This window comes from Perognathus longimembris, chromosome 15, assembly GCF_023159225.1.
Source record: "Perognathus longimembris pacificus isolate PPM17 chromosome 15, ASM2315922v1, whole genome shotgun sequence".
Lineage (NCBI taxonomy): Eukaryota > Metazoa > Chordata > Mammalia > Rodentia > Heteromyidae > Perognathus > Perognathus longimembris.
The window spans coordinates 9311910-9337122 of NC_063175.1; the positions used below are offsets into that span (position 1 = coordinate 9311910).

Below are 25213 nucleotides of genomic sequence, written 5' to 3' on the forward strand. Positions count from 1 at the left end.
CATTTCCCACAGACACCTAGTGCTTTGGTGTTCACCTCAACCAGTATGCAAAGCGTCCCACAAGGTAGCCATGAGATCGGATTCTACATCGCTCTCCTGCGGGTTCCGAGTACACCCAGCTCTTTCGTCGTCATTACATCCCACTGTCTGAATACAACCCTATATTCTCTACCACAGCGATTTCACTTGTTGAAAGCCCACATTCCTTGAAAATCCTACCAGGGTCAGGTAAGTTGATGGCTTTTATGCCTACTGTACAGTTTCTACCTTACTTAGAAAGCAGAACCTGTTACCTTCTAAAATGCCTTCTCCCACTAGAGTAAGTTTATGATGGCTACTTTTTACATATCTCAGAGGGTACAACATAGTAGATGCCCAATATTTACTATATTGGAGAATGGTCTCAAGTCATGATCTCATTCTAACTCTGGTTGACTTGAAAATCACTTTAACCTTTAAGACATGAATTGTTAATTCTGAGCTAGGTTCGTTTTCAATTAGATCCCTTGTCCAGATCCTATATATGAGGTTTCAAGTCCTTTATCAAAAGGAAAAGTATTCAAATTTATTTGAAGATTTCCTTTTACACTAGAATATTTACAGACAAAACATTCAAATCTTTTGGCATTGATTCTATCAGCTCTATCCTCTGCAAAGGTGTCTGAAAATTAGAATATTTGGTAACAGTGATGTCACTTATGTGATTGATGCATACACGGGAAATGATGAAACTTTTCCAAGGGCTGGCATTATAGCAGTTTGCCCAGCCAATCGCCAGGCCCCAGTTCACTCTCCTGTATAGCAGGGTAGAGGTAGGCAGTGGAGAGGGGAAGATATCTCTTCCAAGACCTGATGATTAAACTCTTCGCAATTTCCTGAATAACTGAATCAGAAGAAATATTATTCCTAGCTCTATATATTAATTCTTTTGCCATACTAACAAATATATTCTAATTTCCAACCTTAAAATACTTTATAAAATGATCTGATGTTGACTAGTGAGATTTAACATCAGTTCTACCTGTTAATTTATATACTGGCTATCTACCTTTTAAATGTAATGGAGTTTTTTGTTTTGTTTTGTACCAATTTTGGAACTTGAACTCAGGGCCTATGCACTATCCCTGAACTTTTTTGCTCAAGGCTAGCATTGTACATTTGAGCCATAACTCCACTTCCGGTGGTTAAATGATGATAAGACTCATGGACTTATCTGCCCAGGCTGGATCTCAGCTTTCTGAGTAGGTAGGATTACAGGTGTGAGACTTCAATACTCAGCTAAATATAATGTTTAATTATCTCCTGATTTTCATTTCTTTGAGCCTTTTTCTTTTTGTTACATGGTAAGAGGAAAGTAATCCTTATTAACTATCTAAAATATACTCTTTTTATAAGGCAGAAGATTCATATTTTTATATATTTTATTAAATAATCTACTTAATTACAAAAATGTTTAAACAGTAATTCCATATAATGAAAGGTAAATGACTTTTTTAAAAATCAAATTAATGTTTTGCTGCTTTATACACAGGAATGATTTTACATATTATATTCACTTGCAACATCAGACTATAAAATTTAAAACATTTCCTAGTATGCCTCAGTGACAAAGTTGTATTCCATAATGATATGCTTTCACAGTGACCAGTTTAACAAAGTAGATTAGACTTAAGACTCTGGCAACAGTTCCAAATAAAGTTTACAAAATGGGCACTTTGAAATCAACTACTGTGTGATTTTCACAATTAATATTGCTTATACGCATCTCATTTCATCAAAGGTTATCAACCAATAAAGCCAATGTTCCTTTGATGCAGACGCACAAACAAGTTTAAGGTTCCAAACACTGTGGTTGTAATACATGCAAGACAGACCCTAAATAAGAAAACTCTTCTGAAAGAAAATAAAGAAAACAAAAAGCAGCCAGGAATGAAAGCATTTACAAGCATTTAAACAAGGCCTTTAAACATTAAATCAGTGTTTTAAACCCCTTCATTCTCAGGTAAGGGATTAAGAGGCCCAGAGAGATATCGTCTGCGAGGGTGAGGATACTGGAGGTTGGCAGTGTCAGCATCGCAAGAGTGCTCTACCAGAGGAGGAGGAGGAGGAGGAGGAAGGAGCTGGGCATAACTGGACCATCTCGATCCAGCCCGTGGGGAATCCAGAGGGGGAAAGAAATACCTGAAACAATTAAGACAGGAACAAAACACCAAAACAAAACAGAAACGACAGGGAAAAAAAGAAAACAAACAAAAAGAAAACAGAAGAAAAAGAGAGAAAAGTAGTAAATACAAAGGGAACCAAAGAGAAGAAAACACATGCTGGAAAAAAAAGCTTTAGTATATTCATGCCAAAACTAACAGAACATAATAGCACAAATCAAGACCCTTACTCAAATCAAGATTGTTTAAGCAAGTATAGAAACTTGAAAGAAATACAATCTGTTAAAACTTAAAATGTCAAAAAATTATCAGTATGTTACAAAAAAGACAATAACTATAAATTTAAGACATTTTCTTATCTCAAACACATCTGATGCTGCTCTAAATTTACAAATGAAATGTTTTCCTTTTGAGCAGTGCTCCATTTCTAGCAGCAGCAAGCACACATTAGTAGTGCATACTAAAAACCAATTTTAATACACTTTCACATAGCACATGGCTGGCTACTGCAACATTTATTTCTGATGAAATACAATCATTTGGACATACTTTTCTACAAAAAAACTTAGAATAGCCACTGAATGTTGATACATAAAAGAACTCAAAAAATTACTATGCCCTACTGTTCTTTAGCCATTTTAGAACTTACCCGTAATATTTATGCATTTTAAAAATGTAAAGACTTAAAGAGTTGATAATTATCAAGTTGTGAACTGTAGAAGATATGAATTCACTGAAATAGAAAACTAAAGAAAATCTGAAGACATAGGATGTAAATTAATTTGCATGCATCTTTTCAGCATAGTTTTAACTGCCTTTCTTAATGTTTCTCAATTATAGCATGAGAGAAACTAAGCCATAGAGCAACACCATGATACACATGCAAATATTCGAAATTTACCTCTTTAGTGAATATGAATTGAAAACTTAAAAGGGGTGTTTCCATTTTACTACCAAATGAAAACACTATCAAATGCTTCTCTTGGCTACAAACTGTACAACTGTACAAATTACTCTCATCTCAACTCTAGTACTATTTTACTAATTACTTCCTTACTAACATTTTTTAAATATTACAAAGAAATGACAGAGTTGTATGGGATATCACGTATAAAGCAATTCTTGTAGGTAAACAAATTAGCACTCAAAACAATCTTTATGAAAAATATTTATTCAATCTTCAAATTAAAATTATAAAAATTCATCATTTTAGCTTATAGTTGTAGAAAACAGAAGAAATATGCCTATATTCTCCAAATGGAATAAAATGATATTTTCCCTCCAACCAACTACTAATAAGGATGATAACAATCCTGTTAGTTTTTAGACTCAATTTAATTTCTGGAACATTTCAAAAAATTGTTTTGGTGACAATGTCTCAACAAAAAGCCTCTCCTTTTGTATTTCAAGTTTCAAATAGTGTCAACAAACTGACTAGTACAAAAAGATGATATACACTGTATTTTTAAAGGCCTTTTGAACTGCATTTAGTAGTAAGCAGGCTGGTGTATCTTGGGAGAGGTCAAACGGCGCTGGGGAAAGGGGAAAGGAGCTTGCTTTCCATTCCTGTGTGCATGCAACAAGCAGCAAAACACCAAAGTTACTCCAGTTAGCTTGTACTCAGCTGTGCTTTCTGTTAAAGGACATAATACAAATGGAGAAGGGAAAATGCATCACAGATCTAACATAGGTGGTTATTGTACAACAAGAATACAGAGCAAACATCAAAGCTATTAACTAAAGAAAATATGCAGTACTGGCAGCAAGCCCTAAAATCACATTTTTAAAATATTAACTTTGCTTTGTGAAATCATAATCTGCCACTTTCTGTATCCTGAAATTATCTTGACAAAAATATTGTACATCAACAATTGTTAAAAAAAAAAAAGTCAAATACCTGGGCTTCTTTATAAAAATGTAATAAGCAATATAAAAAAAGTTCAAGAAAATTTAAATACAGAATACACACAAGCTAGGATTTAAAGTTTTATGAACTCTTATCACAAATTATTCATGAAGGCACATTAAAATAACTTTACCTTACAAGTTTACATATCTGAAACATGAGTATGAAAATAAAAAGAAGACTCTTTACCATCACATTGGGTTTGGGGGTTGTTTTTTCCAGAATTGAACTTAGGACCTTGAGCATAAGGCAAGAGTTCCACCCCTAAGGCACACTCCCCAGCCCTTGTGTTTGAGCTAGCCTGGGAATGCAAAGCCCCTGCTTACTGCCTTCTAAGTAGCTGAGATGACAGACATGAGCCCCCTTGGGCTAATTTTCTTGGTGTGTTAACTTATCTGCTATCTTAAAACTCAAGATCTCAGCTTTTATCGTTTCACCTTACAAATATTAAAGTGTAAAACACAAAAGCCAAATCATTTAACTCACATAAAGCCTTACTATATCTTATTTAAAATCTCAGTTTATTTGCTACAAAGGCCACTCTACAAGTAATTAAAAATGCTGAGGCATATCTAAAACTGCAGTCCTCACTGTTAAACATCTCCTCACTGCCATAAAAGCACAATATGGCCTTAAAGCTTTAAGCATGTCTACTGACAGACCAGTGCATCTCAGGACACAGCTTAATGGCCTCACCATGCCTGGAAATATTAGGACTACAGCCAAGAGTGGACATCTTAAGTTCTAATGTCTTAATTATATGTGAATCTCTTCATTGCATCCTATAATTCACGAATAACACATTTTTAGTATGACTCCAGAATAATTTAAAAAGGTAATTTCTACTTTTCCTGTAAAACAGCCTACCTTCCAGAAGAAGATCCATTTAATGAGTTTTGAAGATTTGGAATATTTGAACCTAAGGAAGGAGTTGAGGTTCCCTGCTGAGAATTTCCACTGACTGGGCTCCCATTACCTTTCAAAATACCAGTACACTTCCAATTGTCCATATAGTTTGCTGAAAGGAAAGCAGTCAAACATATTAACATGATTAAGAGTCTCATGCTCTACAAACTGAGCCAGCTGGGTGGTGATAGTTGCATTAAAATGATTAAAACCTATACACAAACCTGTATCCATGTCCTAAAATTACAAATAAAGAAGATAGAAAATGCACTCCATTTCTTTGCAAATAAGCTATTAAAGACAATCTTTACAAATCAGCTATTAAAGACAATCTTTAAATAAAACAACTCACATGATTTAACAAAATTTTTAATTTTCTAAAGAATTAGTAATTTAGGGGCTGGGGATATGGCCTAGTGGCAAGAGTGCTTGCCTTGTATACATGAGGCCCTGGGTTCGATTCCCCAGCACCACATATACAGAAAATAGCCAGAAGTGGCGCTGTGGCTCAAGTGGCAGAGTGCTAGCCTTGAGCCAAAAAAAAAAAAAAAAGAAGCCAGGGACAGTGCTCAGGCCCTGAGTTCAAGGCCCAGGACTGGCCAAAAAAAAGAATTAGTAATTTAAACCACATCCCTTCCTTACAAGTTTAGCAGAGACAATATCACAACACTGTCATATATGGAGATTAATATTTAAATCATTCTTATAATAAGGAATGGAGATGTATTCTTTGTTCTGAAAGTATAAGTTATGTGGGTACCTAATATTTTCAGAGATGGATGTTAGTAACAAAACCCTTGTGTGGGAGGTTTTGAGATGTTTTACCCAACATGACATCATTTATTGAATACAACTGAAGTCCTGAGTTTGTAATATAAATTAATATAGATAGTAAATGATTTTTATTGACAATACTGGATATTATAATTACTTAAGTTTTAAAAGCTGCTTTCTTCCACATGAGAAATTTTAAAACAGTTCACTAACAGGTAAACTCATGTTCAAAATAACACAAATATATAAACACTAGTTTTAAAGTAGTTAAAAAAGGTCATTTTTTTAAGTATTCCAGAGTTCACATTTTTAGGTGAAAGTTCTAAAATAAAAATAGAAAGCAAGCAAGGCATTGGTGGCTCATCCCTATAATCCTAGCTACTAAGAATCTCGGTTAGAACCCAGCCCAGGCAGAAAAGTCTCCAAGAGACTCTTATCTCCAATTAACCACGCAAAAACAGGAAGTAGAGCTGTGGCTCAAAGTGGTACAGCACTAACCTTGAGCAAAAGAGCTCAGAGACAGCACTCAGGCCCTGAGTTCAAGCCCTACAACTGTAGGAAAAAAACAAAGCAGTAACTCCTCCACTGAAATCTTACCTTTCCACAACCTGACACAACCATCATCTCCGGAAGATGCTAGTACTGTTCCTGTTATGTTCCAACTCACTCGCCACACCTGAGAATTATGATTATCAAACTGAGCCACTATATGGATTTCAAATTTTGTTGGTCCACCAGAGGAAGTAAGTTCTTTCCTATTAATTGAAAAAAAAAGGGAGGGAGGAATTGAAGAAAGTTTAAAAAAAAAAAAAGTACATTAATGCACATATATATGCTGTACGGAATAACAAATATATCTACCACTTTTTTTTTTTTGTCCCCAAACCTGGGGCTTGAGCTCAGGGCCTGAGCACTGTCCCTGGCTTCCTTTTGCTCAAGGCCAGCACTCTACCTCTTGAGCCACAGCGCCACTTCTGGCTTTTTCTGTATGTGGTGCTGAGGAAACCAACCCAAGGCTTCATGCATGCTAGGCAAGCACTCTACCACTAAGCCACCTTCCCAGCCCCTACCACATTCTTTATAATAATGTCAACAACTGTGTTCCACTCATGATTACAGCCCTTTAGCTGGGCTGGTGTCATTTCATGCAACTTCCCCAGGACCTAAAGTGATCCCAGCTTATAAGTGATATCAGTGACTGTTTTATAGAAGGAAAAGGTTGAAGCCATTACCCAAAACAGGTTGAGAAATAAAATACATATAATTAACTTTACAAGAAGGAACCGCAGAAAGGAAAGCGTAAAAAGAAAGAAAAAAAGAAAAAGAATGGGTTGGGAATATGGCCTAGTGGCAAGAGTGCTTGCCTCGTATACATGAGGCCCTGGGTTCGATTCCTCAGCACCACATATACAGAAAATGGCCAGAAGTGGCGCCGTGGCTCAAGTGGCAGAGTGCTAGCCTTGAGCAAAAAAGAAGCCAAAGACAGTGCTCAGGCCCTGATTTCACAGCCTAGGACTGGCAAAAAAAAAAAAAGAAAAAGAACTCCATCTCAGAATTCAAAATTAAAGCTTAATAGAGCATTCACGATATTTCAAGGCTAATTTTTCCAAAATACTTCTCATGCCTTCATTCATTTTATGAGGTACCAACTAAAGGGAACAGGAAATAACTTCTGCCATGAGGCCTCACCATCCTAGGCCCAATGGGATTGTCACAGGGTGACCTAACTTTCTGTCTCCTGTAACTTCAGACAAGCCACTCTCTCCTCTCTCACTCTCTCACCCACTCTGGAACATGAGCAGGATGCTGAGAAGCCTTCTCAGATTTTCACTAATAAAACCTGCCTTTCGGGCTGGGGATATGGCCTAGTGGCAAGAGTGCCTGCCTCGGATACACGAGGCCCTGGGTTCGATTCCCCAGCACCACATATACAGAAAACGGCCAGAAGCGGCGCTGTGGCTCAAGTGGCAGAGTGCTAGCCTTGAGCGGGAAGAAGCCAGGGACAGTGCTCAGGCCCTGAGTCCAAGGCCCAGGACTGGCCAAAAAAAAACAAAAAAAAAAACCTGCCTTTCATAAAGGTCACTCCAATCTTGACTCTCACTGTCTGCTCTAACCTTAAACACTTTCCTTATACCAATTACATTCAGCGATTCATTTATTATTAGAATTTGCCTAAGTAAAAAAAACGAAGTTAGGCTTAGTGACATGTAATCCTAACTACTCCTGAGGCTAGATCATAGTTCAAGACCAGCCCACAAGGTTCACAGAACATCCATCTCAACCAATACAAGTGAGGACATAGTGGTGTATGCCTGTTATCCTAGTTTTTTGGAAAGTGGTGGCTGGGAATGTGGTTTAGTGGTAGAGTGCTTGCCTAGCATGCATGAAGCCCTGGGTTCAATTCTTTAGTATCACATAAACAGATAAAGCTGGAAGTGGCACTGTGGTTCAAGTGGTAGAGTGCAAGACTTGAGCAAAAGAAGTTCAGAGACAGTGCTCAAGCTCTGAGTTCAAGCTCCAAGACTGGCCAAAAAAGAGGAAAATGTAAAATAGGAGGATTACAGTCCAGGCTGGCCCAGGCAAAAAGTGAAACACTATTAGAAAAATAACAATAGAGAAATGACCTGAAGACATGACCCTAAAGTAGTACTGCACCTGCCTAGCAACTGCAAATCCCTGCATTCAAACTCCAGTTCCACCAAAAAAGAATTAAGAGAATATAAATTTCTCCTTAATTTCTCATCCCAAAAAGTCATGTAGTTACACATAAGGAAGTTCACTCAACAACCCATTCTTTTTTTTTTTTTTTTTTTTTTTTGGCCAGTCCTGGGCCTTGGACTCAGGGCCTGAGCACTGTCCCTGGATTCCTTTTGCTCAAGGCTAGCACTCTGCCACTTGAGCCACAGCGCCACTTCTGGCCATTTTCTGTATATGTGGTGCTGGGGAATCGAACCCAGGGCCTCATGTATACGAGGCAAGCTCTCTTGCCACTAGGCCATATCCCCAGCCCATCAACAACCCATTCTTCAGAGCATGGTTTCCCCTATTCTCTCTTCCACAGATATAGAGGAGGCAAAAGTAAATTCCAATTCATGATTGTAAAACTCACCTCACAGGCTTTAGTGTAAAAATTCTTACATCTTTGGTGGCTATTGCTAGAATGTGGAAAGATCTTCCCAGGTTCGGAGCAAAGGCAATATCATGAACAGGATCAGTGACTGTCATAAGTGTTTCAGCCTTTGCATATTTCCTAATTGAAAAAAAAATTAAATTAAAATTTTCACAAATAAAACCTGCAAAACACATTATTATCGATCAGTATAGTATTTTCATAATGCTTACAGTGTTTACTTTGGTAGTATAGTGGCCCCCCTCCTAATCTGCCCTCAAACTGGGAACATGACTACTCAAAAAAAGGGTCTCTGCAGATGTAATTAAAGATCTCAGAATGAGTTTAAATCTCATGAATTTGAGATAAGACCTGATTCCAATGCCTTTATAAAAGAGAAGAGATACAGAGATGCCATGTTATCATACTGCATGTACATCACTCATTACATCTTTACATATTTCCTATGATATATCAAGTTTGGTGCTAGACTTTATTGTATAGGGTTGTTTCTTTGTTTCTCTTTTTTTGGTAGTCCATGCTCCCAGCTTGTTTTGTTTTTGAAATGGGCCTTGTTACTTTGGTCAGGCTGGTTTTAAGCCTAATGCACTTAGGTGATTCTTCCATTTCAGCCTTCTGAGTACTTGGGACTATAGGTATGCTCCAATTTGTGCTAGGCTCTGATAATGTAAGGTTGAGAGGAGAGGTAAATGGCTTCTCAGTATATACCTTTTTCGTTCAGGAAAAAAACAAAAAATAATACTATGAGGTAAGCTTTGTGACTTGAAATTATCGAGGTGTTGAAGAATTTACTCCTGAAGAAACCTAGTCCAGAAAGGATTAGAGGACCAGAAGGTTCACCCAGAGGAAAAACTACCTATAGGATAAGTAGAAGTTAGCCAGCCCAAGGGGGAGTATGACTCCAAGTGGAGAAGCCTGCAAGCGGTAAGCCCCAGGAACAAGAGAGAGACAATACATACATATACAATTTTGAACAGTAAATAATACCAAAAAGCAGACTGACCTGGTGTTTTCATTGTATTCAAAAATCTGAACCTTGGCCATTGCATTTGGACTACTATCATCACTTCCTACAGCTATCATAGGGGAATGAGCACGAGAGCTAGAAAGGAAAAGGAAAAACAATTTACATAATTAGTGCTTTCTGCAAACAGGAGAAATGCAGGTAGAAGGAGGAATAGTACAAAAGACCTCATAAATCATGCCTCCTACATCATTCCCTTCTCATGACTGGTGTATGGGCAAACCACAGAAAAAAAGGCAAAGATAAGCAATCAGAGAGAGAATGGTTCTACTAAAGTGAACTACAAGTAACTTTTTACATTTTATGGCAAACTACCTAGACAATACTTTGCTTTGTCTGAACATAGCTTAACCTTTGATCTTTGTTCTGTTACCTACTCATCTCTTAAAGCTAAAAACTTAGTTCTTTGGTACAACTTGTTAAAAATGTATAAGATAATGATTTATTAGATAATTAAAAACTAATGATTCGCTGGGAATATGGTCTAGTGGCAAGAGTGCTTGCCTTGTATACATGAAGCCCTGGGTTCGATTCCCCAGCACCACATATATAGGAAATGGCCAGAAGTGGCGCTGTGGCTCAAGTGGCAAGAGTACTAGCCTTGAGCACAAAGAAGCCAGGGACAGTGCTCAGGCCCTGAGTCCAAGCCCAGGACTGGCCAAAAAAACAACAAAAAAAACTAATGATTCCTGTGATATACCCTACGTGGTTACTGTATATGATTTTGGTACACTGGATATTGTATCTACCTGATCTAGGGAAGGGAAAGAAAAATGAGGGTATAAAATATCACAAGAAATGTATTCACTGCCTTATTCTGTAACTGTACCCCCTTTGCACAACACCTTGTCAATAAAATTTAATTAAAAAAAAAAACCACAAAAACTAATGAAAGCCTTAAGCACAAAAGCTCAGGAATAGTACCTTGGCCCTGAGTTCAAGCCCCAGGACTCTCACGCACGTGTGCATGCACACACACACACACACACACAAATATGTAGTAGAGCATTCATCAGAAGGTAATGCCAAATTATTCTGGGTAAACAATGAAGTTTCATGAAATCGATTATACTTGCATCGCTAAGACAAATAATTTAATGCTGTAAATCTGGCTGCTCTCTAATTTTTTTTTTTTTTTGAGTCAAGTCATTGGGCTTGAACTCTGGGCCCAGGAGCTGTCCCTGAGCTCTTTAGCACAAGACCACTTCCAATTTTCTGGTGGTTAATTGGAGATAAGAGTCTCACAGATTTTCCTGCCCAGGATGGCTTTGAACAGCAATTCTCAGATCTCAGCCTCCTGAGGAGCTAGGATTACAAGCGTGAGCCACTGGTGCCCAGCTGCTCTCTAATTTTTTAAATCAAATAGTAGTCAAAGACAATATGTGTGTGTGTGTGTGTATATGAGGGGGTACTGCTTAGGATGTATTGTAAATGTGTGCAAACTTTAACAATGAAATCCTCCTCTGCAAAACTAAGTAATTTAAAAACCGCAAGAAAAAAAAGCCTTATGCATGTTAAAAATTTAGACTGTAGGGCTGGGAATATGGCCTAATGGCAAGAGTGCTTGCCTCATATACATGAAGCCCTGGGTTCAATTCCCCAGCACCACATATATAGAAAATGGCCAGAAGTGGCGCTGTGGCTCAAGTGGCAGAGTGCTAGCCTTGAGCAGGAAGAAGCCAGGGACAGTGCTCAGGCCCTGAGTCCAAGGCCTACGACTAGCCAAAAAAAAAAAATATATATATATATATTGGAAACCGTGTATACTGGTATTGGAACTAGGAAATTGAAAGGGAATACCAAAATGGAGAGACACAGGGTAAAAAAAGACAAACTACAATAGCAATACTTGCAAAACTGTTTGGTGTAAGTGAACTGAACACCTCAGGGGGGGAAAGGGTAAGGGGGAGGGGAGAGGGGGGTATGAGGGACAAGGTAACAAACAGTACAAGAAATGTATCCAATGCCTAATGTATGAAACTGTAACCTCTCTGTACATCAGTTTAATAATAAAAATTTGAAAAAAAAATTTAGAATGTAATTACTATTATTCTTGCCAGTATATAAGCAAAACTTATAAGACAGAAGAGTCCATGTAAAGTAGAAGAAAAATAAGCTAGCTTTTGTTTTTTAAAAATAGAATAACCTAAAAACATAAATCAACCAGTAGGGATACAAATTTGAAGTCATGATAACTACCAACATAACTAAAACACCATTACCGAAAATTAAAGTATCAAGTAGTCATCATGGGAGGGTAGAAAGGCTTCCAAATGTGCTACGTCTTTGAATATGAACTGTTTAAACACATCAAGGAAAGAATGAGCAGTATCTGCCTAAAGTTTAAAAGCTAAACTACTAAAGACATTTGTTTCTAGGGGATAAGAAAAGTATGACTTTTGTTTTACACTCTTCCAGGTTTGCATTTTTTTCCTTTACCAGGTTGAGTCTTAAACATTTTTTATTGCCAGTACTGGACCTCAGGGCCTGAGCACTCTCCCATAGCTTTTGAACTCAAGGCTGGTGCTCTATCACTTGGCTTACAGTTCTACTTCCAGCTTTTTGATGGCTAACTGGAGATAAGAATCTCATGATATTCTTGTCCAGGCTGGCTTCAAAATTCAGTCTTCAGATTTCAGCCTCCTGGGTAGGTAGGATTTCAGGCTACTGATTCTTACTTTTTTTTTTTTTTAAGAGTAACTGTGAGCTGAGTGTGGTGACATATGCCTGTAATCCTAGTACTCAAGAGGCCAGGAGGATCCTGAGTTCAAGATCAGCCTCAGATACTTTCTCAAAAATAAAAAAATATATATATATACACATATCACGTAGGAACAGTAGAGAAATAGGCATGGTGGTTCACAACTGTAGTCAGAACACGTGGAGACAGAGGCAAGAAGCCCTTAAATTCAAGGTTAGCATGGGACATGTAGGTAGCATCCTAAGACAAAAGGGGGAGACAGGGATGAGTAGCTATACTAATATATGGAAAACTGCCCAAATGTAGTTGTAAGTAAGGAAAAAAAATTGCAAAGGAGAATGAGTTTGTACATATCTGTATGTACATATTTGTATGTTTATTGACTCCCTTATGTACTCATGTTTTTCTAACATATGCCTTCATATCTTTCTAGGAGAACATTAAATACATAAATATAGTGAGAGAAAATGGTCAGAATGTCCATACCAAAATGTTTACAACAGTTAAGTTCTTCTGTACAGTAAAAAGAACACAGGAACAAAAGATCCCAAGGTAGAAAAGGAAAATGGTTCTAGATGAAAATCTTAAAAAAACATTTTTGAGATAATAAACCATCAACTTTTAAACTTAAAATCTACTAAGCTGGCTCCTGCAAGGCCAGGAGCAGAATGTTATGCTTTAAGATGTGTTTTTCAAGTTGACAAAAGGTGGACTTGTAATGTTTTTGTCAACCTGCTTGAATTTTTAATCACAAAGGCGACTGATAAAGTACAACTCTAGGTGTGTCTGAGGGTATTTCCCAAGAGGATTAATTTCTGGGAGGAAAGGCCACCCTTAACAGAAATGACACCACTCGTGGGTTGGTGGGTCCAGAGGGAATATAAAAGGAAGAAGAAAAAAGCCAACCCAGTGCCTGGCATTTCTTTTCTCTGCTCCCTGGCTATAGAGACCAGGAACTGCTTTGCTTTACTACACTCTCCCTACAATAGAATGATACATTTGAATCACTGAGCCAAATCTTTTCTCCCTTAAAGAAAAAATCCCTAGCTCAGTTTACTAGAAATCAGAAATTTGATATGTAAGCTTACCTTGAAGGATTCCAAGAAATGCAACTACAGCTTAGCTTGCATGAGATCTCATGCTGCAGAGACCACTGGCTGAGATTCATAACATCTGGTGCCTCATATATTCTAACTATGCCATCAGCTGAACAGGTTGCTAACATAAGACCCATATGCTTTGGAGCAAATTTCACATCTGTAACAGATGTTCTGCTATCCACTAGAGTTGTCCTCTTAACCTGAAAAAGACAGTAAACAATTTAAATCATAAATGAAAGAAAACATGGCAGAGATTATAAAGAACACAAAATTGCTCTTTCATTACTGTTAGGTTTTTATACAGTTTGGGGTTCCTTTGTTTTGGGTTTTGCTTTTGTGGGAGTTTCTTATTGGTTTTTTTGTGTGCATGTGCTGTAACCGGGCCTTGAACTCGGGGGCACATACTCTTGCTCAGCTTTTTCATTCACAGCTGGCACTCTACCATTTGGGCCAAGCTGCAGCCAGCATTTTGCTGCTTAATTGGAGCTAAAAATCTTACAAATGTATCTGCTAGGGCCAGCTTTGAACTGGGATCCTCAGGCTCCTGAGTAGCTAAGATTACAGAATTGAGCCATTGGTACCCGCTTTGTATAAATTTTGTTTTGTTTTAAGTCAATCTGGGCCCCAATTTCCTCCAAAGCACTTTGTAAAACACCACACCCATATCAATAACAAATTAATGACTTATAATTAATAATTGCCTTTAAGGCTAAAGAGTGTCTGTCTTAGAAATCTTAATTTAATATGCACATAATTTCTTAGGCAGACTGCTCACAAAACTAGAAAACATTAAGAATTTTCATATAGATAGCACTGTAGTGCAAAGCATACCATAAGCAATAAATTAAATGAAATAAGAACCTTTTACTAGTAAATAGGCAGCATGCGACTTCTCTTAAGTGTAGATGTCATATAACCCCACTTGGACTGCCACTATCCTCAACAGGAAGGATTCACAAAATACTTGCAGCAGTGGCAGCCTCTATATAGATAGGACGAAGTGGCACTAGAAGAGGAGGAATTTCTCCCTGTACACACCCTTTTGTGACTTTTGGGTTTTATACCATGCATGTGATTATCATGAAAAATTATGGCCAGGAAAACAAAAGGCTGCAGTATAAAATCTTCAATAAAAACATTGAAAAGGTTCTTGCTTAGGATTAGGAACTTGAGTAGCACAATAATTATCTTATCCAATAATTATTATTATCCAATCAACCATCCAATAAAGGTCAGGATAAAGCTTAAAGTGAGTACAAATAAAGGAGAAGATATTTTGTAAGGAAAGCACCTACAAAACAAGGGTTTAGAGTGTAACTCAGAAGTAGAGTACATGTTTAACAACTGTGAGGCCCTAAGTTCAATTCCTAGTACAGAGTGAAGGAAAGAGGCGCAACAGAAACAAGCTTTCAAGAATGTTGAGAGGGGCTGGGAATGTGGCCTAGTGGTAGAGTGCTTGCCTAGCATGCATGAAGCCCTGGATTCAATTCCTCACTAACACATAGCCGGAAGTGGTGCTGTGGCTCAAGTAGTAAAGTGCTAGTCTTGAGCAAAAGAAGCCAGGGACAGTGCTCAAGCCCTGAGATCAAGCCCCAGGACTGGCAAAAAAAAAAAAAAAAGAATGTGTAGTCTAAAGTTACATACTAATTGCCATCTGAAAAATCACATAAAAATGCTAACATAAAATCAGATGCAAAGCCAATCCTATTTCATAGGTACTCCCAAAAACTAATTCAGGCCCAAGATAAAATCAAACAGGACAAAAACAGGACAGGACATAAAGAATAGTGGAGCTGATAAATAAGGGAGAAGTGGTGACATTACCAAGAGACTAAGGAAGTTATTCTTAGGACCACCACCAATTCCCACTGTTCACAAGCCTGCTTCCACTAGGACACAAACAAATGTCTCACCCAGTGACTTTGTCCTCTCAGCTTATCATTTGATTCTCCCACTATTTCTTCCCATACAGCAGCTGTTCGGTCAAAAGAACAGGAAGCCAAAACCTGTCCAAATTCAGGATGGGCCCATGTCACACGCCATACAGATCCACTGTGTGTCTACAGGATTTTAAAAAAGGAAAGAAAACAAAACTGAGTTTACTCATAAAAAGAATTCATAATTTTTATCTGAGTAACAGGAAAAAGTTGATCAATGTGACATTTCAAAAGCAGGAGAACCAGTAATGGACTGAAACTTCCAAAAATGTTATCCAGTTACTTTTTATAAGTTGATTATCTCTGGTGTTTTGTTATAATGCTAGGAAGGCTCCTAATATAAACATTATTCATAATAACCCAAAGCTAAAGACAATTCAAACATCCTTCAGTTGGTGAATAGATATGGCACAACATGTGGTAGAACTATGCAGTAGCACTAAAAAGAAGTAGAGACTACTGACATGCACCACAATCTGATCAGCACCAAAAACACTAAGGGAGAACAGTCAGACACAAGAGACCATCTATAAGGTATTAGGGTTTGGAGATGAGTATCCCCCAGAAAGACTCATGTGCTAGGGATTCCATCCCCAGCTCATGATGCTATTTGGGGAAGTTCTAGAAACTTGAGGGGGGAGATAGCTGGAAGAAGTAAGTCACTGAGGATAGGTCTTTGGGATTATCTTGTCCCTGGGACTCTTCCTGTCTCTCTGCCTCCTGTCCACTTCTGCCACATACTGCAGCCACTATGATGCCTAAGGACTGAACCCTCTGTAATGTAGGTCAAAATAAATCCTCTTTTCTTCTCAGGTATTTTGGTCACAACAATGAAAAAAACAAATATATACAGATTCCATCTACACAAAATTTCTAGCAAAGATGATACTACATAGCCCAGCTTGGCCGTGAACTCACATTCCTCCTTCCTCCACCTCCCAAGTATTAGTCCTGATGCTAATAATACTAAGTGTGACCCACCAGGCCCAGTCTGCTGTCATTATTTCTATTCTGGTCTCAAGACTGTAGTAAATTCTTTTTCTCTTTTTGATTCAGTGCTGGGAATGTGCTCTGCCACTTAGCCACTTTCTCAGCCTTTAAAATTGACCAATTTAATTGAGTAATTGAATCAAGGAATTTAAATCAAGTACTAAGCCAGGGAACAGTGCCTTCACCTGTAATCCTAACTACTCAGGTGGCTAAGATCCAGAGAATCACAGGTCAAAGGCAGCCCAGGCAGAACAGTCCTCAAAACTCCATTACCAAAATATCCTGCCTAAAGCTGGCTAGAGGCCATGGCTCCAGTGGCAGAACGCCACTAGAGTAAGCAAGCTGAGTGAGCACAAGGCCTGAGTTCAAACCCTGGTACTGTAAAAAACAAATAAATAGAAATCAAGAAATAAACAATGTATGAAACATAACAATGAAATCTCCCACTATACACCTAATGTATGCTAATAAAAATTAAACAGTAAGAAACAAACACATAGATGATAGAGAAAAAAAAATCACAACTATTAAAAGTATGTAATGGAAGCTGGGTGCCAGTGGCTCACAACTGTAATCCTAGCTCAAGAGGCTAAGATCTGAGGATCGCAGCTCAAAGCCACCCCAGGCACGAAAGTCTGTGAGACTCTTCTCTCCAATTAACCACTAGAAAATGGAAATGGAGCTGTGGCTTAAAGTGGTATAGTGCTAGCCTTGAACAAAAAGAGCTCAGGGACAGAGCCCAGGCCCTGAGTTCAAGCCTCACGATCAACAAAAAAACAAAAAAAAAAGTATATAAAGCAAGCTTCGCTCTAGTAATCCTATCTATTCAGGAGGTGAGAACTGAGGTTCTAAGTTAGCCAACAAATACAAGACATTCTTGTCTCCAATTAGCCAATAAAAAGCTAGAAGTGAAAGTGTGGCTCAAATATTAGACCAGATTTGAATGGAAGAACTAAGCAAGAAGGCCCTGAGTTTGAGCTCCCAGAGAGAAAGGTAAAAAAATGTAATGAAGAACGAATAACAGAATGATACAGAATTATAGATTTTCTTATTCCTAAATTCTCTGAAATACAGTTCTATTAATAGCAAAAAAAAAAAAAAAAAAGTTAACTACCTTTCCAGGAAAAGAATCAGGTATTTTAAAATTTCTTTCAAAATGAATAGCAGGTCTTTTCACTACAAATAGTAAATATTTCAACTCTTTGAATCACAATAAAAATACTAACCTTCCAGCTAGCAGTACAGTGCCAATCTCCACTTTCACTTTTATCCCATACCTGTATGAAAATAAAAGACATACTTTATACAAAAAATTCCCACAAATTGATGCAAAAAAAAAACCCTCTAACACTGAATCTGTGTACAAGCAAAGAGAAGAACTTAAAATTCACACACACACACACACCATTCAAATATTTACTAAAAACCTTGAATGCAGGATTCAGAAACAGATCAGGTGATAGACACAATCACAGTTATGGTCTAGTGACAGGCTATTCTCTCATCCCGGCCACACACGTGCACAAGCACTCGCGCGTGCGCACACGCGTCTCACTTTTTCTTGCATGCTTGTGGGGTGTGTGTGTGTGAGATACTTTTTACTACTAGGCAAACAACCTCAATCCCTCAATTCTCATTACTGACAGCTGTTATGTTTTATGACTACTAAAACACTGCTCCTAGGAGAGATGTGGTTAGAGCTGTGAATCTCTGGTCTAACATTTTCGTCAACCAATCAATACATAACCTTGTTTTACATAACATTTCTGCTTAAAGACCTATTTAATACACAGTGTTGGTTCACCAACACTAAACTCAGAGCCAACAATGCTACAGTACTCAAGCCTAAAAGATGGTATCTAACATATATGTGTGATAGTAAGCCACACCACAGCCTTCTTTACTTAGAAACACTTCAGCACACCACTTAAAAACCATTTGAAGGCTAGGCACTGGTGGATCACACTTGTAATCCTAGCTACTCAGGAGACTGAGATCTGATGATCACTACTGAAAGCCAGCCAAGGCAGTAAAAGTACCCAAGACTATTATCTCCAATTAATCACCAAAAAGCCAGAGTGGTAAAGCACTAGCCTTGAGCAAAAGAGGTAAGGAACAGCGTGCAGTCCCTGAGTTCAAGCCCTAGAAAACAAACACAAACATTTTAAGTTGTGAAATCATTAACAGATAAAACAAAGAATGCAAAAAAATTCTGGTACTAACTATGAAAATAGCTTGTTCAAAGTACAACCAAAATAAGGTGATAGAATTCCACCTTGGTCTATGTAAGCTGGAAAAGCATTCCAATAATTCAAACTTTTTGTCATCCCAGGTGTCTACAAATGACTGCAAAAGCTGGGTGGGAATTGAGATTACCAATACATTAGTGAGGGGCTGGGGATATGGCCTAGTGGCAAGAGTGCTTGCCTCGTGTACATGAGGCCCTGGGTTCAATTCCCCAGCACCACATATACAGAAAACGGCCAGAAGTGGCACTGTGGCTCAAGTGGCAGAGTGCTAGCCTTGAGCAAAAAAAGGAGCCAGGGACAGTGCTCAGGCCCTGAGTCCAAGCACCAGGACTAGCCAAAAAAAAAAAAAAAAATACACTAGTGAATAGAATGAATAAGTCACTAATACAAAGCCTACAAAGTGAATCGACTTAATAATTAAAGATAAAGCAAAATATTCAACTTTATTACCCCCAAGAATTATAGATTACAAAACAAGATGGTAATTTAAACTGTTTAAAAAAAGTACATAATGATAAGGCTCAACAGGGGCGATAATGCTATCAAATCAATACTCTCATGGCAGTATAAATAGTACAACTTAAGCTAGAGATGTAGAGCAGTGTCTGCCTACCACGTTTGAGATTCTGAGTTGAACACTGGAAAAGAAAAGAGGGAAGGAAAAAATGAAAAGCACAACTTGTTGGGGACAAAAGGTTTTTCAATACTTATTGAAAGCTTTGAAATATTTATTAATTTCCCTCCACCAGTGGCTCACACCTGTAATTCTAGCTACTCAGGAGGCTGAAATCCAGCCTGTGCAGGAAAGTCTGTGAGACTCTTATCTCCAATAAACTACCAAAAAATCTAGAAGTGAAACTGTGCTAGCCTTGAGCAAAAGCAGCTCTGAGTTCAAGCCCTAAGACCAGCCAAAACACACACACACACAGAGACACACACACACACTTAAGAGCTAGGCACTGCTGGTTCATGCTTGTAATCCTACTTACTCAGGGGTCTAAGGTTCGAAAATAACAGTCCAAAGCCAGTCCAGGCAAAAAAGGCCATGAGACACTTATCTCCAATTAACCACCAAAAAACAAGCAGAGCTGTAGTTCAGCAATGAACTCAAGGGACAGTGCCCAGGCTCTGAGTTCAAGCCCCAAGAAACATACACACACACACACTCATAAGACTTCATCTCCAAGGAAGAAGCTGGGTGAGCTGTAGCAGAAAGTGTAAACAAGATCAAAGTCTAAACCAATGCAGGCAAAAAGAACCTATGTCAAAACCTCAAAAACACAAAAATCTGAGGTCAAATTCCAGTATCAATAAAAATAATAAAGTGTATCATTTTCACTAATAAAAATATGTGTGCATACACATGTGTGCATAAATATATGGCTTTTCAGTAAGAGAAAAATGCTTGGAAAAAGAAACAAAGAACATTATTTTAAAATGAATGAAATACAGCACCTACTGTTTACTACTCACTTTTTGGCAGGGGGAGGACAAAAACAACCTCTCACAAATCTCTTCATAAATCACTGAAACTGAGCTCACAATGACAGAGTATAAATTATATATAACTAATGGATATACCTGTACATTTTATCCACTTTATGACACTTACATATGAGGATATTTCCCCCACTCAGGAAGTCCAAGACTCGAATAGCTATTTGTACCTACATTGATTTATAATAGCCAAAAGATATATAGAATAAGAAAAATGTGGTCCATACCAAATATGATTCACAGGATGAACCTTGACAAAAATCATGCTAAATGAACCCAAAAAGTCATATACTTTACAATTCCATTCACACAAAGCGCTCAGAATAGACTTATAGTATGCAGAATATACTCAGAGACTGGGGCCAAGGTAGATGGGGAATAATTGTGTACAATGTCAATTTGGTAAAATTAGGAGTGTTTAATGCAACTTAATTGTAACTTTTAAATAACTATAAAGTTAAACCACATGAAAACATTTTTTTGGGGGGTGGGGCCTGAACTCTGGGACTGGGCACTGTCGCTGAGGCTCTTCAGCTCAAGGCAAGCGTACTACCACTGAGCCAGAGAGCCACTTCCAGTTTTCTGCTGATAAACTGGAGGAAAGAGTCTAACGGACTTTCCCTGCCCTGGCTGGCTTTGAACCACGATCCTCAGATCTCAGCCTCCAGAGTAGCTACAATTACAGGTGCGAGCCACCGGCACTGCGCTTATGAAAACATTTTTAAAGTGAAACTAAACACTATACTCGATGAATAAGTTGCTGCTACCATAACTTTATCTTCAAGAGATCACTGGTATCAAACCTGAACACGAGCAAAGATTTAAAAACAGCCAGGCACCAGTGGCTCATGCCTGTAATCCTAGCTACTCAGGAGGCTGAGATCTGAGGATCTCTGTTCAATGCCAACCTAGGCAGGAAAATCAGTGAGACTCTTTAGCTCCAATAAACTACCAAAAAGCCAGAAGTGTAGCTATGGCTCAAGCGGTAGAGCAGCAGCCTTGAGCACAAAGAGGCTCAGGGACGGTGCCCAGGCTCTGAGTTTTAGGACTGGCAAAATATAAACTAAAAAAAAAAAAAACTGTTCTGTAGGTTTTCAGTTATTTTTGGGAGTTGTCCAGAATACAAACAACACACCAAATTTCATCTTCAAAACTGCTAAATATGAGGGGATAGGAAGTGTTTGGGAAGATGGGGAAGAACGATGAAAGGGGTGACACTGATTAAGGTGCATTCTACTTCTAAACTGACATGCTAAATTGAAAACCCCTTGTACAACTAAATAGTTTTTAAAACAAGGGCTGTTTAAGAAAAAAACTAAAAAGAGCCGGCACTGGTGGCTCATGCCTGTAATCCTAGCTCCTTAAGGAGGCAGCAACCTGAGGATGACATGACAGTTCAAAGCCGGCCTGGGAGGGTAAGTCTGTGAGACTCTTATCTCCAATTAACCACCAGAAAACTGTAAGTGGCGCCGTGGCTCAGTTGGTAGAGCGCTAACCTTGAGCTGGAGAGCTCGGGACAGCGCCCAGGCCCAGGAGTGCTCAAGCAAAAGGAAAGGACTGTTGAAAAGAATCTGGAATCTGTGAAAGGGCTGTTCAGTGTGATTAGAAATGTGAGCTCAAGTGATGTGCACATGCCTAACAAGAATAAGGACCTGAGTTCAAACCCCAGGACTGGGGGGTGGGGGGAGTTATCGAATGGCAGCTGAGGTTACCGTCTTACAGAAACTCTGCTGGCCCTGCAGTCTCACAGACCTGTGCAGAAACGAGAAACACGCACTCTAGTCCTCTGATTGCAAGTAAAGAACCTCACTTGATGCAACTGTTTCCTTATTTTCCCTTTGTGGAGAAGCCAAATGTACTTCATCGGAAACCAAACGCAAACAAGCTACAATCCCAGAAGTGGCAACCCGCGGCAACACGCACTCAACCTGAGACCCTTCCCCTACAGGCCCCATCCTTAAGCCCTGTGGACGAAACGCGTATGCCCCGAGGCCCAGGCCTCCCGGGCACAGAGCGGAGTACCGAGTCCCACTGGGCGCCGATCCACCTGAGCCACCACCGCCCCGCCTCCGACGGCCAGGCTGACGCAGGAGCTCAGCGACCCGGCGGCGAGAGCGCGCACGTGGCGCGGTGTTGTCCCGCGCAGGCGCACGAGGGCCCAATCGCGGGGAGCGCGGCGCGGTGGTGACTGCACAATGCGAGGTCGGGAAGGGCTACCGCTGCTTCCAGGCGTGGCGGCGCGGGCCTACCGGCCGAGGACCGCAACTGCCCTGTGAGCTCGGTGCCTCCTGCCCGACGGCGCCCGCTGAAGTTGTGACGCGTCCTTTCACTCCTCGCCGGCGTCCGGTCCTCCCGCCCCTCCCCCACGTTCCGTGCCCGGGGGGGCGCCGTGCGCACCTTGACGCTCTGGTCGCTGGAGCAGGTGGCCATCCGCCTCCCGTGGAAGTCGAAGGAGACATCGTGGATGAGATCCTTGTGGTCCGCCGCGATGCTGCGCGCCACAAACATGGCTTCCGCAGATGCTCCGCCTCCGAGAGGGCGGTGGCGACGCGCGGGCGGCGGACCCGCGCCTCGCCGCGGTCGCACGCAGGGCGCGTCTGCGCATCTGCGCGTCTCCGCGGTCGGCTCACACGCCCCGGCCGAGGAGACCCGCCTTCGGGGTAGGCGGAGCCTGCGTTCCCCGCGGCCGGCACGCTCGCGCCCGCCGTGGAGATACGCCCCCTAGGTGGGCGGAGCCTCCGTTCCCGAAGAGCGGAGCTGGGCGTGGTCGGAAGCGGCAGCTCAGTGTCCCGGTTAAAAAGCCAGCTAGGAACGTGGATGCCCCCGTAGCCCCGAGTCGGGGTTGGTCGCTGGAGACTCCGTTAGTGCGCCGAGCGAGGGGAGATGTCCGGTTCCTACCTCAGGCCTGCTGTTAAAACTAGGGAGCCGAGGACGAGGAGAGAGCAGGCTCCCTAGCCGGGAGCCGGGGCGGGGGCCTTGGGGCGCGGAGGGGGCGGTCCCGGGGTCCGGGAGAAGGGGGTTGGGGGGAAGACCCATAGCATTGGGTGGCCGGCGGCCACAGTCGTGTGGCCTAGGGGTGGGTCACGAGCCTAGGCCCTGCGCGGCCTGGGTCCAATCCGCAGCTGATGGACGGGTGGACAGATCCCACTCCCAAGCCGCACTCACCCGTTGCTATCCGGAGAAAAGGGAAAGGCGTTCCTGTTTCTCCCAGCATCACCTGTCGTGTAGAAAGGAAGAGGGAGAGAGCAGAGAAGCCCAACCCAGTAGATTATCAAATAATCCTTGTGGTCATAGTTGTCTTGTTTCTGATGTTAATGGAACTGAGTTTCGCATTTCCAGCTTCCCAGGACATTTAATTAGGAAACGGTTATGTTACTTTATCACCTTTTTCCTATCAGTACATTCATAATTTTCTCATGCTGACCCATTGCTGTTTTTCTTTTTGCTTTGGTTTAGGTTTTAGGGACAGGGTCTTGCTATGTCTGATCTCATACTCCTGGGTCAAAGGGAGCCTCCTGCCTCAGTCTCCCAAGTAGCTGGGGCGTCAGGCGCACACTGCCACACGAGGCTACAGTACTGTGGAGCCCGAGAGCCTGTAGCCCCTGAGGATGGCATCCAAGCTTTGATCTCTAAACGTCTTGCATATGGAAGCTGAGAGAGTTTGAGTCTGGCTCACCCTGGTTAACGGACTGAATTTTTTAGTATTTTTGATGGATCCGTGGTTGTTTACTATTATTTCACTAACATTGTTTCACTAACATTACAATTTTTACTTCTATATTTATAAAGAATATTGGCAGGTAGTTTGATGTTTCATACTTTTTTCCTCTCCTTTTAAATTTGCCCGGGAGGGAGGGGCTGGTGAGGGTGTGTGTGTGTGCTGGGGATTGAATTGTGGACCTCATGATCTCATTCCACTCACAGCTGATGATCTGTCTTTTGAGCCGCACCTTCACTTCTGGCATTTTGCTAGTCTCCTGGATATGTCTTCCTGGGCTGGCTTTGAACCAAGATGCTCAGGTCTCAGTCTCCTGAATAGCTAGGATTACAAGTGTGAGCCACAGTGCCTGATGATTTCTTTTTGTATGTTTCGTAGATACTGGCTCAAGGCCAGTGCTATAGCACTTTGAGCTACAGCCCCCCTTCTGCTTTTCTGGTAGTTAATTGGAGATAAGAGTCTCACTGATTTTCCTGCCTGGGTTTGGCTTTGAACTGTGATCCTCAGATCTCAGCCTCCTGAGTAGCTAGGATTACACACATGAGCCACCAGCTAAGATTTTCTTCTTTGATGAAGTCTAATATCCATGCCAAAATGTCCACATATCACCAAATATTCACTAACTGAACCATCCATTTGTCCATCATCAAACTGCGAAACATCATGTCCAGCACCCCAGCAGCTCTGTGGGTGCTGTCTTCTGGTGGTTACACCAAGTCCCCAGGGGTAACCACTGTCCTCATTCCTAACAGCATATGTCATTGTAACAGCTAATTTTTTTGTGTGGCCTTGACTTGGTGATGGTGCCAGCTATTTATTCAAACACGGTAGTGCTGCTGTGGAGGTATTTTGAACCTTCGAGTACATTGCCTTTGATAATATGGATAAGCCTCATGCATTCAACTGAAAGCCTCAAGATCAAAAGGGCTTTTCTTTTCTTCTATATACCAGTACTAGGGCTTGATCTCAGGACCTGGGCATGCTGTTTGTTAACAAAAGGATGGCCATTCTACCATTTGAGCTACAGCTCTACTTCTGACTTTTTAGTTATTTGGAAATAAGTCTCATAGATTTTCCTAACTGGGCTGGCTTCCAATTTTGATCCTCAGGTCTCAACCT

At 40.4% G+C, this 25213-nt stretch overlaps 1 protein-coding gene across 1 annotated transcript; it reads right to left on the minus strand.

Annotated features, from left to right (window-relative positions):
- Positions 1–1420: 1420 nt before the first annotated feature.
- Seh1l (SEH1 like nucleoporin) lies at positions 1421–23013 on the minus strand. Its single transcript, XM_048363297.1, has 9 exons — positions 22774–23013; positions 17857–17907; positions 15617–15763; positions 13692–13903; positions 9882–9980; positions 8858–8998; positions 6346–6503; positions 4936–5086; positions 1421–3795 (listed from the first exon to the last, which is right to left on the minus strand). The coding sequence occupies exons 1-9, from the start codon at positions 22882–22884 to the stop codon at positions 3783–3785; spliced, it is 1083 nt and encodes a 360-aa protein (XP_048219254.1). The 5' UTR covers positions 22885–23013; the 3' UTR covers positions 1421–3782.
- Positions 23014–25213: the final 2200 nt, after the last annotated feature.

Bases quoted from the DNA above. Each gene is read 5' to 3' on its own strand.
- Seh1l (XM_048363297.1), bottom strand. From the start codon at position 22,884: ATGTTTGTGGCGCGCAGCATCGCGGCGGACCACAAGGATCTCATCCAC. The intron at 17,908-22,773 runs GTGCGCACGGCG...ATTTTCATACAG, and splicing joins CCAGCGACCAGAGCGTCAAG to GTATGGGATAAAAGTGAAAG. The intron at 13,904-15,616 runs GTGAGACATTTG...TGTCTTTTTCAG, and splicing joins TGAGAGGACAAAGTCACTGG to GTTAAGAGGACAACTCTAGT.